The 18,769-nt window shown below is 43.0% G+C and overlaps 1 protein-coding gene across 1 annotated transcript in view; it reads right to left on the bottom strand.

Moving 5' to 3' along the window:
- Window positions 1-11,632: 11,632 nt before the first annotated feature.
- Deptor (DEP domain containing MTOR interacting protein) overlaps window positions 11,633-18,769 on the bottom strand; it is a 127,330-nt gene continuing 120,193 nt past the window's right edge. Inside the window, exon 9 of the mRNA XM_069991328.1 lies at window positions 11,633-17,886. Within this exon, the coding sequence (XP_069847429.1) occupies window positions 17,758-17,886 (129 nt within the window). The 3' untranslated portion in view covers window positions 11,633-17,757. The remainder of the gene's footprint in view (window positions 17,887-18,769) is intronic.

Genomic DNA, 18,769 nt, shown 5'->3' with positions numbered 1-18,769 from the left:
AGACTAAACAATTCCATTAAAAAGAGTTCATACAGCCGGGTGCTGGTGGCTCATGCCTGTAATCCTGTCTACTCAGGAGGCTGAGATATGAGGATCACGGTTCAAGCCAGCCCAGGCAGGAAAGTCCATGAGACTCTTATCTCCAAGAAACCACCAGAAAGCCGGAAGTGGCACTGTGGCTCAAGTGGTAGAGCGCTAGCCTTGAGCTGAAGAGCTCAGGGACAGTGCCCGGCCCAGAGTTCAAGCCCCATGACCAACAGCAGCAGCAGCAGCAATAACAACAACAACAACAAAGAGTTCATACAAATGGATGCTTGGAAATGTGTTTGCTTAAATTCTGTGGCTTCAGGGGGTGTTGAGTTACAAGATATCATCTAGCTGATAGAAAAGAAAAAAATACAAGTCACTCATGACAAAAGGTTCTGTCCCATCTTTCTTTTTCACCCAGTGCATTTCCTCTTGTTTAGATGATGATATTTGGCTCCATCTTCATTAAACCAATATCTGCACTTCCTTGTACTTGTGCCTTTATTTTTCCTTCTGCATAGGTGCTGACCTTAGCTCTAGTTCCTGTTTGCCATCTTACTTGGTCCAACGAATCTATGTGGACTCATACCTTCTCCCCACATGCATTCCCCAGGGATTCTTCCATTACAGAGGTTCACACTCATACTGATTGTGGTCACGTGGCAGCCAGCAAGCAGCCCGAGACAGTTAAGTATTCATTTTGTGCTAAAGAGGCTTAGAAGTGACTGCTAGACGCTGATAAGGAAGCTTAACAGATTTTTGAGTGAAAATAGGGAAGAAAAGGGTCAGAAAGAAGCCAAGTCAGTTGGTGGAGACAGTTGGATAACAAAAGTCAAGGAGGAAGGGAGGAAATAGCCTTACATTCTACTTCCCAATTTGCAGGAAGGAATGTTTTAATAAGTAATATATATATATTATTTAAAATTAATCTGAAGTCTAAACATTCACTATAAAGAAATGTTTCAGGGGAGAATAAAAGATGATCAAGATGCATTACACTCATAAAATGATTTTTTGAATGTTAACGCCTTTGTCTAATACCAAATGATAATAAACCCATAATTTAAAAATATTTTCACCAAGGAAAGAGTTTATTGAAGAAGAGCTCCATTCAATAGCACTACATTATGTGTGTGTGTGTGTGTGTGTGTGTGTGTGTACACGCACGCTCATGTATGCGCCAGGTCTGAACTTAAGGCCTAGGTACTCTCCCTTTGATTTTACATTTAAGGCTAGTGCTCTATCATTTGACCCACATCTTTATCTCCAGCTTTTTGCTTGTTAACTGGAGATATTTTCCCTGGCTGGCTTCAAATCAAGATCCTCAGACCTTAGTCTCCTGAGTAGCTCAATATGCATTGGTTTTTTTTTTTTTTTAATTGTTGCCATAGAATTCTCCTTGGCTGGCAGGGTTAGGAGTAGAGGAAGTTTCCAGAGGCATATGAGAGTCAGTCTTTGCTCACGGGAGTGGTGGTTTCAGCCCTTATAGAACCCTTGCATTGTCTGACCCCGCAGCCTCGCAGGACAAACCAATGCATGCTCTCCTTGTTGCTGGGCTTATGAGTTTTCATAGTAAGACGTTGACATCATCTCAAGTCATCCATGACATATGTGCAGATAGTCAGCTCCAAGGAATGAGAGGAGCATTCTAGCTTGTGGTTGAAGTTGGCTGACAGGAACCATGAGCACTTGCTCCCCTTTCACAGGGCCTAGAATGCAGTCTGGGAACCTCTAACAATTCCGTTCATTGTGTTAGGCAATCAGACAAGACAAAAAGGCATTGAGGCTTCCTTTTCTCTAGGCACTAAGAATCTTGGATTTTTCACAGCTACTTTCTGTCCTGATAAACATCTGCCACGGTTAGTAACTTAGCTAGAATCCCGTTCTTCTAGGTGTCTAATTCAGGGAGGAAAAGCACAATAAATTCAAGAATAAAGAATGCTAGAAATTAAAAGACAGCAGCAACTCTCAAAGGGGGGGTGGGGGGAGAGCACTCACAAAGCAAATTCCAGCTTTACTACAGAGCCCCAGCCTTGTCTCCTGGTTGTTTCCGCACACTGGAGGTCACAGAAGAGGGAGAAGGTCAAAAAGGTTGGGGTGGAGTTGATGAAGCATTTTAAGAGGCATTAGAAAGTGATTACTTATTAGGAAGCGGCTGCTTGGAGCTTTGTACACAAAGTAAAGAAGACAATAAGGCATGTAAAACAGTATATTTGTTATACAAGTGGACTTTCAACAACTATTTCTAGTACCCATGACGGGGAAAAACTTTTTCTAGAAGCCTAAGGTTCTAATAATTGCCTTGATTCATTTTAGGATGGGTGAGTTAAATGTCCTAAAAAATAAAATAGACCTTCATGTTCTTTAATTAGCAGGTCCCTTGGGCCCCACTAGGTGTCAGTCTAGCCTTGCATGTGCCTGGAACTGGGGCCAGCAGAGCCATCCAGGAACTTGCACTACCAGGAACTTGTGGAAAAGGAAGGGAGACTGACAGTCAACTTAAGAAAGGAGGTAAGAAACAGGCTTCGACAAGACTTGTATTCTGGACCTTCTTCTTGGGAAAGACTAGGGACCACTGAAAATTGGGGAAACATTTAGTAGCTCCTGTATGCAGAGTGTTTCATTGGTCCCCGAGAATGTAAGGATTCACGGGTGCAGTTTCTACCCTTTAGATCACAGATTTGCCAGGCTACTTTTGGGGTTCCCATCCATAATCATTACTGGATGACTGGTAAAGGGTTTTCTTCAAAAAGCATTTCAAGCCCGGTGCTGTAATCCTAGCTACTCAGAAGACTGAGATCTGAGAATCACAATTCCGAGCCAGTCCAGGCTGAAAAGTCTTCGTGAGACTTGAATAAAGCACCAAAACGCTGGAAGTGGCACTGTGGCTCAAAGTGGTAGAGCACTAGCCCTGAGCAAAAGAGCTCAGGGACAGCACCCGTCCCTGAGTTCAAGCCCCATGATTCACTAAAAACAAACAAAAACTAAGCACTTCAAGGAGTCCACAAGGACTAATCAATTAATTATTCACTTATTTTGTGATGGTACCGGGGCTTAAACTCAGGCCTCACACTCTTGTTTGGCTTTTTTCACTCAAGGTTGAAGTTCTCTCACTTGAACCACTTCTACTTTTTGCTCATTAACTGGGCGTAAGAATCTGTTGGCTTTTTCTGCCCAGGTTTCTCAGATCTCAGCCTTTTGAGCAGCTAGGATTACAGGTGTGAGCCATTCACTAAGGAGTTGTAAATATAGCACAATAAAGTAGGGAAAAATGGGGGCAGGGGGTGGGGAAAGGAAGAAATGTTTTCTGTTCGCCACACAGGAAATGAGTAAAAGACTCTTGGAGTGTTCACTGGTCACAGTGACACGGGGCCCAACAACCCTTAACTATGAGACAATGAATGGGTCTGGGTGGCTGAGGTGAGCTCTGTTTATTATTCTGAAACACGGAGCTGTGATCAAAACACAGGGACAAAGGAAGTCCTTTGGGGGTCCAGATGGTCTCTCTCTCAAGGTTTTGTCTCTTTACCCCTTTAAGGAGCCAGGCAGCTTCTTAACATCTCAAAGAGGAAGGCAGAGGCCCATGCCCAGTGGCTGGGTCACTGTTCTGGTAACTTAACATCTGAAAGGTAAGGGAGGAGCTGACTGTTTGGATTTGGTGTGGTTTGCTTCCATTTAGTTCCTGGTGCTAATTCTTTTTAATATTTATTAAAAGACCACATTCACCTGAGGGATATAGTAACATTTCTTCAGCTTCCTTTGTGGTTACTATTGTGGTTGCTATTCTCCAATCAAACACCCCCAGTCCCTTTGTTTTCTTGTATTTCATTGAATGCAAAAATTGTGCCTCTTGCCGGGTGCCAGTGGCCTAGCTACTCAGGAGGCTGAGATCTGAGGATCACGGTTCAAGCCAACCCCGGGCAGAAAAGTCTGTGAGACTCTTAACTCCAATAAACCACTCAAAAACCAGAAGTGGTGCTGTGGCTCAAGCGGTAGAGCGCTAGCCTTGAGCTGAAGAGCACAGGGACAGTGCCCAGGCCCAGAGTTCAAGCCCCACGACTGACAAAAAACAACCACAACAAAAAGGTGCCTCTTATTTGCTGGACCTCTCTTAAGAACTGGGAGTCTCGCCGATGGGAATTGTTCTAATGGAGCTTTACCAGACCCAGGCTCCAATAAGTTACTCATTAGGTAGTAGCCACTGAACCAGTGTTTGTGAAGTAAGATGCTAGCTTCCTCTCCTAGTTTGGGAGCAAAGAAAACTTTAGGAATAAACAGAATTATAGGTAGTGAAGTTGAGGAGAGAATTACTGATGTGTACTGCAGAAAAGTAAGGGCACAATTGCATCTATGAGAACAGAAATAAGAACTTTGACATCTCCTCTCAGGAGGAGTAAACATGGTCCCTGGTGACAACCTCTAGAATATGGAGTGCTCTTAAACAGCAAATTCTTGGAAAAAGAGGTAGAGCCCAGCCTTGGACAGAAAGGCTCAAGTGATAGTGAAAGGCCTTGAACTCAAGCCCTCGTATCTGGCTGGTGCACACACACACACACACACACATACACACACACTAGCAAATACACACACACACACACACACACACACACACACACACACACACACCAGCAAATAGAAAAAAAAATACAAGGATCAAGTTCTTGATCTGGATTGTTCTCTTCCATCATGCTAATGTATGATCTTTTCCTCTTGGGCAAACTGGGTGGCTATAGGAAGTAGATAACCCCAATAGTTGATGATTGGATTCCAAAGCTGGCCTCATCACTAGACCAAGTGTAGAGCTGAAGACCTTGACTATGAAGTAGGAAATTTACAAGTACCCATTTCACAGAGCTGTTCTAAGGATTAAATAAGATCATCCATAGAAAATCTGGCATAAATTATGATATATATTTGGTGTGATTTTGTGTGTGGAACTGCCCACAGTAGTTGCCCACAGCTTTTTTTGTTTTTGTTTGTTTGGTTTTTGGTCGTGGGGCTTGAACTCTGGGCACAGCTCAGCTCAAGATGAGTGCGTAGTCTACTGCTTGAGCCATAGCACCACTTCTGGTTTTCTGGTGGTTTATTGGAGATAAGAGTCTCATGGACTTTTCCTGGCTGGACTGGCTTTGAACAGCGATCCTCAGATCTCAGCCTCCTGAGTAGCTAGGATTACAGCTGTGAGCCACCGGCGCCCAGCCATCTCCAGCTTTATATTCATTTAAAAATTATTTCCTTATTTCTTTCCTTCCCTCCTTCCTTTTCTTCTTTCTTCTCTCCCAGAAGTGTTCTATTATTTCCTACTTTTCCTCCCATTTATTGAGTAGTGTGTTAGGTTTTTAAAGAAGAGGTGGCCGAATAAAAACCACATCATGCACCTGGTATTCAGGTAAAGGGTAGGTTTATTCAGTAGACCGGCAGGCACCAGGCCAGGTTGGCACTCCATGCAGCTGGCAAAGAGGCCATCTGGCCCTGGGCTAGGCCTTATCCAGGGTAGGGTTGGGGAAAGTTGTGGCCAGGTAAAGGGAGGTGGGACCAGGTAAGAGGAGGTGGGACCAGGTGGGAGAAAGGTGTGGGCACATCAGATCCAGATGTGACCTCGGCGGATGCAGATGTGACCTCTTCCAGGTGTGCCAGTTGCCTAGGTAACGCAGGTACTGGGCGGGGTCTGCTCGCCATCCAGGAGTAGACCTTACACAGTGGAACCGTGAAAACTATTGAGAAGAAAGCAAAAGTGAACTGATGATAGGAAAGCAAATCAGAGGCTGTCCTATGCCTGTGCAAATAACATGCTGTCCCACCTCTTCCCAAACAATGCCAAACATAGAAAGCACTAGAAACGTTTCCAACTGATGAAGCCTGGACTGGCTGATAGGAAATCTGAAAAAGCAAGGATTATTTGACAAAGGGCTTTCCTGAAGTTCATGAGCGTGCTCTCTCTCTCTGTCTCTGTCGCTGTCTCTCTCTGTCTCTCTCTCTGTCTCTTTCTCTCTGTCTCTTTGACTCTCTGTCTCTGTCTCTGTCTCTATCAGTCCGAGAGTCTCCCTGGTTCATTGGCACTGGCCTTGATGGCCCCACAGTGTGTGGCTTTTCCTAGTTCTAGAGTAAAGACTAGGATTCTGCTTCTTTACCTTATGTAGTAACAGACACATCTCAGATGTTTTACAGCTATCCTTGTATACATTTGCAACTTGGAGATAACAGAGCCAACAGCACTTCCTGAAGCTGCCTCAGAGTGCTGAAGGCTTGGTTTCCCACCCAGTCAGAAGGGACCTTGAAGCTCACTGTCCACCTTCCTCTAATGCATCAGGCACAGAATTTTCTGCTGTTGTTCACGGTAGGCAGAGCTCACAATGCCCTTGTGGCAGAGACTACTAGAGTTGAACCCTCCCCACTGCAGGCAGGCCTGCTCAGTGTAGCAGCTCAGCAGCAGCTACTACCGGCTGGTGTCTCGCTCCACTGCCAGGACTGCTGCAGTCTCTTCAGGTTTCTGTCAAAGGAATTTGAAGAATGAAGTCGGGGACAGCTGAGGATGAGTGAGAAAAACATTACTTAGAGAAATATGTAGACTGTAGAAGTATGTAGCTTAAAGGCCACTGACACCACTTCGGTCAGTCCATCTGCTTTACTGCAGGAGATTCTGTTTCTGTCTCTGAGGCTATGAGTCTAGGGGTTTTTATACCCTAGGCTGTGCCCTGATTGGTGGCCTTGGTTATATAATTAAGTGTATTGGAAGGTAGCACTAGTTGGCAGGTCTCACAACACTCTGATTGGTTGTTAATTCTTGATCAGGTCCCTTCTGCAAACCCTTTCCCCAGGGTCTTGTTGAGACTAGAAGGGAGAGGAAGAGGCAAGATGTTCAGAAATGTCTCTCTTTCATCTGGTTTTGGTCTGCTAGGCCAACATGTCCTTCAGGGGACCTGAGCCTCAAGTCATTTACTCTTTCACATTGACTTGTATGGACCCAGGTGGTTTGGACTTCCAGCTGAGTTTAATCTTTAACCCTAAGGGAGCAAAGGGCATTTAGAATGAGACTCAGACTTCCAGGAGGTGGAGAGAGAGAGTCACAGGCAGAAAGGAACGTGTGAGGGGAACACAGTCAAGACTTAAAGGGAAGGTAATGCGGCCCTCAAGCCAAGTTCTTCACAGAGCAGTTTTTTACTCTTCTGGGTGTGTCCACCAGAGGCACAAGGTGAGGAACAGCTTGTGCTTCCACGCTGGCCACAGAAAGCTTGTGGGAACAGAAGCACAGCCACGTGACTTTGCTTGCGCATCTCCAGCTTGAATCTTCCAACACCGGGATCTCATTTCTGGAATGACGGAGGCAGTCAATGACATCTCAGTGAGGGTGTGTTCAGGACAAGACACTTCTCCATAATTGAGATTCCGTCTCCTGAATATCTAGAGAGTATTGCTGTAAAATATATTCTGCTACCACCATGTAAATGGGTTGACTGCTTTATTGCTTTTCTAAAACAGGCTGTAAACTCTTCAGACTCTTACAGGGTAAGAAACTGGTATTATTAATCCAGATTTTTGAAATTATTTTAGTTCAAATTTTAAGTTTTAAAGATTATGTTTGGTAAGCTATTTCCATGTGATTTATTGCTTCTTTTTCCCCCGTCAGTACTGGGCCTTGATCTCAGGGTTTCTTGCTCTTTCTTGGCTTTTTTGTTAACAGATGGTGCTTTACCACTTGAGCCACACCTCCAGTCTACCCATTGTTTTGCTAGTTAACTGGAAGTAGACTCCCTTGGACTTTTCTGCTCTGGCTGGCTTCAAATCAAAATCCTCAGAACTCAGCCACCCAAGTATCTAGGATTACAGGGGTGAGCCACTGCTGCCCACCCTATAATTTTTAATTTCAAAAGCCAGGGATCCTGTGCAAAATCACTTTTGCCTTCTCACAATTTGTCATCATAAATCCAGAGCTAAGGTTTTCTACTGACTTGTGAATCTCCTTCTTCATTAGTACCAGAGTAAAATACTGAAAGGGACAGAATGAATGCTTTAAATGTGCTAAATTGAACATAACATAATTATGATTTGCGGAAGTTTCCTGACTATTTGATACCAACTCCCAGCAATCCTGCTGAAGAAAACAGACTGGGCCTGCTTTGGGTTACACTGGGATGTATAGAAGAACCGTGACCAGCCTTGACCCATTCTATCTTGTAAAGCAATAGTTTTCATCTAAGCCATTCTACTTCGAGTAGATGTGCCAAAACAAGAAGGAACTTGTATTTGCATGAGTAAACAACAATGACCCACTCTCAGCACACCACGAGGCACAAACTGATCATACTTTATTACGGTGATTAATTATACAACGACATCTGCAAATATGCCAAATCCTATTAGAAACACTACCATGAAGGTATTGAATACTTTCTCTCTCTCTCTCTCTCTCTCTCTCTCTCTCTCTCTCTCTCTCTCACACACACACACACACACACACACATACTTCTTTACCTGAATTATATAGGAGTAGCTACTAGCCTGGTGGGGGAGGGGAGGTAGAGATGGATGGGGACAGGACATGGTAACACACACCAACCCAACATCATCAGACCATCTGGGGTGTTCATCGAGGATTACCCAGTGATGGGGATTTCAACTCAGTGTCCTGCTTGACTGAGGGGACCCACTGCCAATTGCTATTGGTCTGGATCCAGTAGGCCTCTACTCTGTGCCTGAAGTCAGCATCACACCTATACAGTATGGCACTCAGATTGACTCTGCATTTGACACTATCAGGCCTCAACAATTCTGGGTCTGGGTTGTTATTAGAGTCTAATCTAAACATCTGCAGCCACTGCAGAGGTATCTGTAGCAGCACTCTGCTCTTGATTTAGGCAAGGCCTCCTAGCACTGGACAGCTGCTTCAACCCTCCCTCGCTATCCTGCAGTCTCTGCATTATTGGGCAGTGTGATGTGTGATCTGAGAGTTAACACTGGTCATGGAATAAAAGAACCCACATCGCCACTAGACTATCAAGTGATTGCAGCGGCACTTGGTGAATTAACACTAAGAAAATTGACTAGTGTTATTCAATAAACTCTCACATCATGGAAAGATACAAAATGTCTGTTTCTGACACTCACTCCCCCTGCCTCCAGTGATTCAGAGAGATGTAAGAAATTTCAGAATCTCCTGCATATTAGGAAGGCGTAATATGTAAATTGGGATGGCACAGCTCTTCTTGGCTTGTCTCTGCTTTCTTTAGACAGCTTCTCACACGTGGTGTCACTGACCAAATAGACATTTATTGGACAAAATTTTATGTGTTCAGTGGCTCATGCTTGTAATCCTAGCTACACAGGAGGCTTAGAGCTAAGGATTCAGGTTCAAGGCCAGCCTAAGCAGGAAAGTCCATGAGACTCTCATCTCAAATTAACCAGCAAAACCCTAGAAGTGGACATAGGCATCAAGGGGTAGAGCATCAGCCTTGAGTGTAAAAAGCTAAAAAGCATAGTTTGTTCAAGTCTTGATACTGGCACACGTGTGCATGCTCACACACACACACACACACACACACACACACACACACACATAGTGGCAAAATATCAAGTGCTGTCCCTCAGCTCTTCAGCTCAAGGCTATCACTCTACCACTTAGCCAGAGCACCAGTTCTAGTTTTCTGGTGTTTAATTGGTGTCTCACAGACTTTCCTGCTTGGGCTGGCTTTGAACTGCGATCTTCAGATCTCAGCCTCCTGAATAGTTAGGATTACAGATATGAACCACCAGCGCCCCCGCTTTTTATCATTTTTGAGATAGGATGTTTTACTACGTAGCCCAGACTAGTCTCAAATTGTGATCCTCCTGCTTCAGCCTTCTGAGTAACACATGTAGGCATGCACTGCCTGGCTCAGCAATTGATACCTAAGAAATTCTTTCATTTGTACCCCGCAGGCCATACTGAAATATTCATTGTAACCCTATTGATGACAATAAGAACAATGGAAATGACGCCCAAGCAGACAGGGAAATAGAGGACTTTTGGACTGGGAGTTCTTAATGAAACTGAGAAATCAATCAATTACAATTAAGTATACACAAAAATCTGGGAGAAACTTACATAATGCTAGACAAAAACAAGCCAAGTCCCTAAAGAACAAACAACATTTGAAGCACTTTTTAATAAAGTTCACTTAAAAAAAAAAAAACAAAAAAAAAGGGAACGAGGGAACGAGAATGATAAGCCCCATGATCCCCTCTGTGATTTCTGTGGACAAGAAGTACCGGGCCGGCTGGGGAAGAAGGAAGTGGGAAATGTAAATTGCTGTCAGCATTCTGATTCTTCTAGCACAAAATCCCTTGTTTTTGTTGTTGTTCATTTGTTTTATGCCAATATTGGGGCTTGAACTCAGGGCCTCTTGCTCTCACTTGGCATGGCTTTCCTTTTTTTTTTTTTTCCTTTTTCTGGAGCTCTACTGCTGGAGTCATGCCTCTCATTCCAAACCAAGTGTTTTAACACCAAGCTTTCATGTCCCCTCACCCCACTCCCACATCTGCAGAGAGAGAACTGCTAGGAGGCGGGCTCAAAGGTGACTTGAAGGATGAGCTACATCCAAGGATGTGCCTATGCACTGTGTATTCTTACACACAGGGCCTGAAACCCAACATCTTCATCTGGATTCTGAATATATGAATTGGTGATTCAATGACAGGAAAATGTCAAGTCCTTCTAGTTATCACTGAGAGCAGCGTAGCTTCTCTCTCCCCAGACTTTATTGTGGTCCCCAACACAATTATTGAATGCCTTGAAATTTTTTTTGAAGAAATTATTATAAGCATGTGGTATTTTTCCATACAGAATTCTATAATACCCATGGCACAAGGAGACAATGGTTCTCAATCATATTCTTAGTACAACATTTTTATTTTCTCTGATTCTGGGGCTTGAACCCAGAACCTCACATTCTCACTTGATTTCTCTTTTTGTTCAAGGGTAGTGCTCCACCACTTCAGCCACACCTCTACTAGCTTTTTGTTGTTGTTGTTGTTGGTAGTCCTGTGACCTGAATTCTGGGCCTGGGCGCTGTCCCTCAGCTCTTCAGCTCAAGGCTAGCGCTCTACCACTTGAGCCATAGCACCACTTCCAGCTTTTTCTGCCTATATGGTGCTGAGGAATCAAACCCAGGGCCTCATGCATGCAAGGCAAGCACTCTACCACTGAGCCATCTTCCCAGCCCATCTATTAGTTTTTTTGTTGATTAATTAGATAAAAGAATCTCGCAGACTTCTTTTGCCCTGGCTGGCTTTGAACTTCGGTCCTCAGAGCTCAGCCTCCTGAGTTGCTAAGATTATAGGCATAAGCTACCAGTGCCTGGTCAGAAGAAAACTTGTTAATGGATTTTTTCCAGCTTCTCTCCCCCCTAAAAAAAATCCTCCAGGAAATATCCATCATGAAGCTGACTGACTCACAAATGGCAATGACTCACAAATGGCACTTTTGGCCACAACAATGAATTAAATATGTCCCATGTGTTTTCTCTGATCAGTAAGCAGTAGGTCAGCTTAAAATGCAGCTCTTTCTTTGGGAAAAAGTGGACTAATTTGTTTTAGAAGACAAAAAAAGCTAAGACTCTATAGTCATTCAAAAACAACGCATCATTTATTTCATGCTCCTGTGTTTTCATACAATAATTTTAATTATTATGGTACAATTTATAATAAAAAGGGCAGATCAATCTCATTTAATTTTAAAATAAAGATATCTATTAGGAACATTTATTAGTTCATTTGACCTACCATTGGCTATCTTTGACAATGAAGATGAACTTCATTTTGTTACACAGCATATTTTGGTATTGAGACAAACAAATGCATATCATGCCTGAAATCCCACCTTGAGTGATGAAAGCCATGGTCAGTGTCAGCAATAGATTTCAACCAATTAGAAGAACAAAAAATAATCTGGAATTATTTGAATCACTGATAATCAAACTGAAGCAGGATTCATAGACCACAGGAGAGAATAGTTTCAACAATTTAAAATAGATCTTGAAAGCAGATTATTTTCATAACATATTTGAAAAGAAAGAGGATTTGAAACTGAAGACTCCAATTGGAACAGCAAGGAATGATAGTATTAATTCTGTCTCTCCAGTGTCCAACACTGTTTTTCCTTCCCCAATCCTGGGGCTTGAACTCAGGGACTGGGCTCTGTCTTTGAGCTTCTTTGGCTCAAGGCTAGCACTCTACCACGTAAGCCAGAGCACCACTTCTGGGTTTTTCTGTTTATGTGAGGAACTGAACCCCGGGCTTTATGCATGCTAGGCAAGCACTCTACCACTGAGCTACCTTCCCAGCCCGTCCACTACCTTTTATAAGATGATGTGAAGCTGGTCTCATCAAATCTATGCAAAGGTAGGTTTCTTCTTCCTGTTAGCCATCATTTCTTTACGAGTCTCTTCATTAATTTACATATTATTTTTTTGGGACAGAATCTTACTATATAGCCCAAGCTGGCCTCCAACTTGTAATCCTCCTGCTGCTTCTACCTCCCAAGTGCTGGGATTATACAAATGAAGCACAGCACCAAGCTCCAAGTTACACAGCTATTTAAGAGATCAATAATAAAACCACAGACAGCAGAATCAACCCAGAAGGCAACTGAAATTTTCTTGCTATAATAAAACACGGTTTTCAAATTTACACATACTATTCTAATGAAGAAACAAAACCACTTTCATTTCTGTCATCTCTACATACGCATATTGCACAGCCACCTGAATAATAATCTACTTTCAATGGAGAACGAGCTTTTATTTAAATTTAATTTTATTATTTTCTGTGTTGGCAGAACTGGAGTTTGAACTCGGGCCCTCATGCTTGCTAGGCAGCAAACCACTCCAAGGTTTGCAGATTCTCAATGAATAAAATCTCACAACTATATTTCTCACTTTGAATCTCTCTCTCTCTCTTTCTCTCTCTCCCACACACACACAAGCCCCTTAGACACACTGTTTATTGTTAATTTTTGGCATTATTTTTAGAGGGGTTTATAGCAAGAAAGCTGTAAAATTAGAGGAAAAAAATATTTTTATAGGTCCTGGGGCTTGAAGCCTGGGCATTGTGCCTAAGCTTTTGTACTCAAGGCTAGCATTCTACTTCTTGATCCATACCTCTACTTCTTGTTTTGTGTGTTTTGTGTGTGTGTGTGTGTGTGGTTAATTCAAGATGAGTCTCATCAACTTTCCTGCCCAGGCTGGCTTTGAATGATGATCCTCAGATCTCAGTCTCCTAAGTAGCTAGGATTGCGGGTATGAGCTACCAGTGACTGACTGAGAATACTGTTTTTAGTGATACACTTTAACAAGTCAATGGTGTGTATTTGATACCATTTTGATTTGATGACTACCCCAATGCCAAAGACGTATTTTGTCTGCATGGCCTCTGCTGCACAAGGCTGCGCTGTTGACGCCACAGGGCTGGGAGGCAGGAGGGTAGTACTTGGCCCACAGTCATCACACACAGGCTTCCTAGGTTGGGCATGCCATGAGACCAGTATCTAAGCTTTGTTCCATATGGTCCACCATAGCAACATCATTTTAGTGTTTTCTGTTATTAGAAATGAGGCTTTGTTTATATGTATCTATATAGTTTAGTATTATATTTCCATCCCATGATTCTTTAGTAATTTGCATCTGGATAATTAGGTAACATCTTGGGCCTTTAGTCAATAAATATGGTAGCCACTCTTGTTAACGATGGACACAAGCTCCTAGAAATTCTTCCCATCCAAGGGTAACATCCGTTGCCCCACCCCTAGATTCTGTCCTACTTTTGTGATTTTCTTTGGTGTGTCAGGTGAACTAATAGCCAAGTTACATGGAGAGAAGGTCTTGGAATTTCCACTCCTACCCTGTTTGAGGCCTTTTGGAGGAAAACTGAGGAAACTCGGCCTATAATCCCAGCCAACCTGAAAACCATCTGTGTGTCAGTTTTCTTTCACTAGAACAAAACAACTGAGACAATCAACTTATAAAGAGAAAAGGATTCATTTGGCTTACAGTTTGGGATGCTGCAGACTGTGATCAGTTGGCCCCACTGCTTTGGGGACTGTAGTGAGGTAGAACAAGATGACAGAGAAACACAGTAGCCCCAAACTGCTCACCCTACGGCCAAGAATCAAAAGAGGGGCTGAGAAGGTGACTCAGTGGTAGAGCACTTGCGTCGCATGCATGAGGCCCTGGGTTCAATTCCTCAGCACCATATAAACAGAAAAAGCTGGAACTGGTGCTGTGTCTCAAGGGGTAGAGCGCTAGCCTTGAGCTGAAGAGCTGAGGGGCAGTGCCCAGGCCCAGAGTTCAGGTCCCACAACTGACAAAAAAAAAAAAAAAAAAAGCAAAAGAGAAGAGGAGTTGGCGGGGGGGGGGGGTGTCCCACAATCCCCTTCAATGGCATGATGTGTGGGCCTCCCACCTCTTAAGAGGTCCACCCCCTTCCAATACTGCCAGTGTGAAGATTAAATCCTCATCATGAAGACTCTTTGGACTCCTGCTACTTAAAGTTCACACTCTGACACCATCCAGGACCAAAAAGTCTCTAGCCGACCTACTCACTCACCATCCATGTGGATGGAGACCCAGCTGGTACTTATGGATAAATGGATCATTCCATTAGGCACATAGTGCCCAAAGTGACCATGCATCTGGTGAGAGCAGTGTTGTTACAAGCCACAATTCAGGGTGGGCCATTCAATGACAATGGGTAGCTGGTTTACTACTCTGGGATGGGAACTGTCAGGGGATACTGTAGCTATGACAACCACATCCTGTTTGGCAGATGCTAGGTAGGGGGACAGATATGTGATGGAGAAATTTCCTAGTAAATGTCATCAATGTTTCCTAGTAAATGTCAATCCCTGGGGGGGATTTGGAGAAGGGGTGTCACTAGGGAACCGTTAAGACTTTTCAGAGCAGATAATGTTGAAGAGGAATGAATAAGAAGGCAGAGGTATCCAGGCCAAAAAAAAAAATGCTCTAGGAAGCCAATAGTGTATGTGTAAAAACATTGAAGGGAACAAGGGAAATCAGGACCTCCTGTGGTCATAAGAAGTTCTCTGGCCTTTGGACCTTTAAACTGAGTGTGGTAAAACCCAGGGATCCAGGCACCAGTGGCTCATGGCTATAGTCCAAGCTATCCAGGAGGCTGAGATCTAAGGATCCTGGTTTAAAGCCAGCTCAGGCAGGCTAATATGAGAGACTTTTCTCTCCAATTGACCAGAAAAATGCTGGAAGTGGAAGTATGGCTCAAGTGGTAGAGTGCCAGTCTTGGATAAAAAAGATAAGGAAAAGTGTGAGGTCCTGAGTTCAAGCCCCAGTATTGGCACAAAAACAAACAAACTGCCATACAAGGAAAAAAACTAGTTATTCGCTTCCCCTCTCCCTCCTTTCTTCCTTCCCTTCCTTTTTCCTTCCCTCCCTTTCCTTCCTTCCTTCTCTCCTTTCCTCCCCCCCTCCCTCTTTCTTTTTCTGTCAGGGGCAGGAGAAGGGCTGTGTAGCATAAAAAGAAGTTTCTTGGGTGCTTAGGTTGGCTGAAGAAAAGTTCTATTACCCAGGGCTCAAGTTAATGGGCAGACAAGAAGATGGCATTTTCAAAAGCATCCATTCTTGTGTCAATAAATGAACACACGAGGGCAGAAAACAACGAAGACTCTCATCTTTTAAAGAAGTTACAAAAAATGTTTTTTAAAGCCAAGTGGTAAGGCCTCCAACTTTCTAGTTGTCTGGTCTTGGGCAAATGACCAACTTCTTTATCAGTTTCCTCAAATCAAGACAATGATGGAACTGATCTCACAGCTCTGTAAAGACCAATGACCTAAAGTCCTAGCATAGCACTTGACACAGAATGAACTCTAGCTATAGGGTCCCTGAATGGGGAGATAGGAATCACAAACTTTAACATAAAACAAACTTGTGTATTAATTCAGGCTTCAGAACATAATAGTTCCTGCAGCCGTTTGCACTTAGAAAACATTTTTAATCTTGCTCAGACTTAGTTTTTGCATCTGAAGAATGAGATTAATAAAATCTACTTTAAAAGATTGTGATGCGCATTACATTTTAGAAGATCACACACGTTCAATGACATAGCAGCGCCAAGCACACAGTATAAACACACACAGTTGTAGAAGGGGACAACCTTTCTCAAATATAGACTGGCAATATTGATGGCAGATACTCAACAGAACCTCAAAATACTGTTCTCTGACTAAAGCTACCAAGTTGGGAATAGATATATATAAAAGCCTTAGCATTGTACCAGTACCAAGATATGATAACCTATGGAAGAAAATGACTGAGGTATAACACTTGCGTTTAATTTCATTAATACAGAATATGAAAGTAACTTCCTTATTCAAAATTCATTATATGAAATGCAAAAGTATTTCTGACTCCCTAATTTGGCACTTTGAAGAATTTCCTCTATACCCCAAGAACCCAGATACCAGTCTTCTAACCCCGCCCCATGAAAAAAGGAAAATGCTCACAAGACAAAACAAAATCCCAAATAGGCATATATACAAATGGGATGAAAATTACAAAAGAAAGTGATAATTTCTGTGAAAAATTGTCCCCCTAAGTAAGCAGCAAATCATGTCCTTAACATGTTCTATTAGAAAGCTTGTAAAAAGTCAGGCTAAGAAGACAATTTAAGAACTTCAAGTTTTATCACACATAGGCCAAATTCTAGACTATTTCTTTTTTTCAAGTAAACACTCTCAAAGGAAAATCTTACCAGGAGGTTTGATTTGGGGTTTTATGTGTATGAATACGAAACTTCTCTGCTTTCACATTTAATATATGCAGGATGAATTCTAGAAAGCTAATTTATAGACAGAGCTGATTTGTAGACAAAATGATTTAGGCTCAGAAAGAGAAAATAGGGACAGTAACAAGCAGTTTCTATACTGTCTTTCTTTATCTACTTCCACCCACAGCGTTAACAGAGTTTGATTTGGTTGTTTATTTTTTCACCTGATGCCTGAACTGAAGCATGTTAAATTAGAAGTCAACACTAAAAGAGGGGATTAAGAAGTCACTTCTTGATGGCTTTGGAGCACCTGAGTGCTTTAGAACCACCTTCTGCAAATGCTGGCTAGCAGATCATATTCCTATGGATACTATTTTCATCTGAAGAGAAATGGGTAAGGTGTAGGTTCACCTTCTAGCAAACAATCTCATTGTCAGAGGGAGTCTTGTTAAATTGCCCACACTGGGCTCAGACACCTGGGCTCAAGCAATCCTTATGCCTCAGCCTTCTAACTAGCTGAGCTGACAGCTACATACCACTGGGCCCGGCTTGAAAAGTATATTTTTAGAGTCTATAGCAGCTACTTTTCATGACTCCCTAGAAAGTCGATTTCAACAATGTTGCTCCTTCAGTTTGAGAAGCATCTCAACAACTTTGTACAAACTAAGATGAAAACACCGGATGAGGACCACGAATAGAAACAGAAATGTAGTAAGGCAATCCCATCATGTAGGAAAATTCTGCTTCCCTATTGCTTTCCTACACTGACTTTTTTTTAAAGATGTGTTACCCGATTCTTCCACGTACAAACAGTGTATGGAACTTGATGATGTGTGAGGATGGAGGAAAGATACAGGTGTCCAGAGCCATCCATGTACAGGACAGCCTGTCCTTGCATTGCCGTTTCTGGGATGCGTCACTGCTGGGCGGGGCAGGGCGGGGAGGGGAGGGAGGGCTGGCTGCTCAGCGCTCCAGCTCCTCCATGACTTCCATCACAATTGTCCGTGGGCCTGTCAGGATCAGATTGCTCACGGTCCGGTAATCCACGTGCAGCACATTGAGGCCATTGACGGAGACAACAAACTGACAGACCTACAGGAGTGACAGAAAGAAAGAACATCGTTATCACTGTGGGTTTTTCATAGATTCCCCAGTCTATTAAAATACTGTTGAACCCTATCAGGTAGTTTGTAGTATATGTGTGTGTATGTTTATGCCAGTACTGGGGTTGAACCCAGGATCTGAATCTCTTGCTTGGCTTCCTTTTCCCCCCTCAAAGCTGTTGATCTACCACTTCCAGCTTTATTTTAATAATCAATTAATTAGTAATTTTTTGCTGGTTAATTGGAGATAAGATTCTCACAAGCCAGGCGCCGGTGGCTCACACCTATACTCCTAGCTACCCAGGAGGCTGAGCTCTGAAGATCACGGTTTGAAGCCAGCCCGGGCAGCAAAGTCCAGGAGACTCTTACTGGAAAAGTGGAAGTGGAGCTAAAGGGGAGAGCACTACCCTTGAGCAAAAAGCACAGGGACAGCGCCCAGGCGCTGAGCTCAAGACCAACCCCTCCCCTGCCAAAAAAAATTCTCACAAATTTTGCTGCCCAGGCTGGCTTCAGACTTTACTCCTCAGATCTCAGCCTCTTGATTAGCTAGGATTATAGGCATAAGTCTCCAGCACCTGGATCTGAAGGATTTTTAAAAATCTTTATAGAAGATCAAATCTTGAGCCAGGCAAAGGAGAAAATCAAAAGGAAGAACGAAGGAAAAGACAAATGGGAAGGAGCGGGGCGGGTTTTTGGGTTGAGAAACTCATTTAGTGATGTTTTGCTTACCTGTAACTCTCACTCTCACACCTCTTGAAATGTAATGCTTGAGAAATCAACTACTTATTTATCAGTTACTTTCGTGTTGAAGACTCAAGAATGTGGACAATGCTAAAATACTTTGGAACACTACCATTTCCTATTCATTGCTT

The sequence above is a fragment of the Dipodomys merriami genome, unplaced genomic scaffold (genome assembly GCF_024711535.1).
Source record: "Dipodomys merriami isolate MVZ:Mamm:240054 unplaced genomic scaffold, mDipMer1.0.p SCAF_4, whole genome shotgun sequence".
In the NCBI taxonomy this organism is placed as follows: Eukaryota; Metazoa; Chordata; class Mammalia; order Rodentia; family Heteromyidae; genus Dipodomys; species Dipodomys merriami.
Note: the sequence above shows the minus strand (reverse complement) of the source record. Positions and strands in the feature narration are given on the sequence as shown.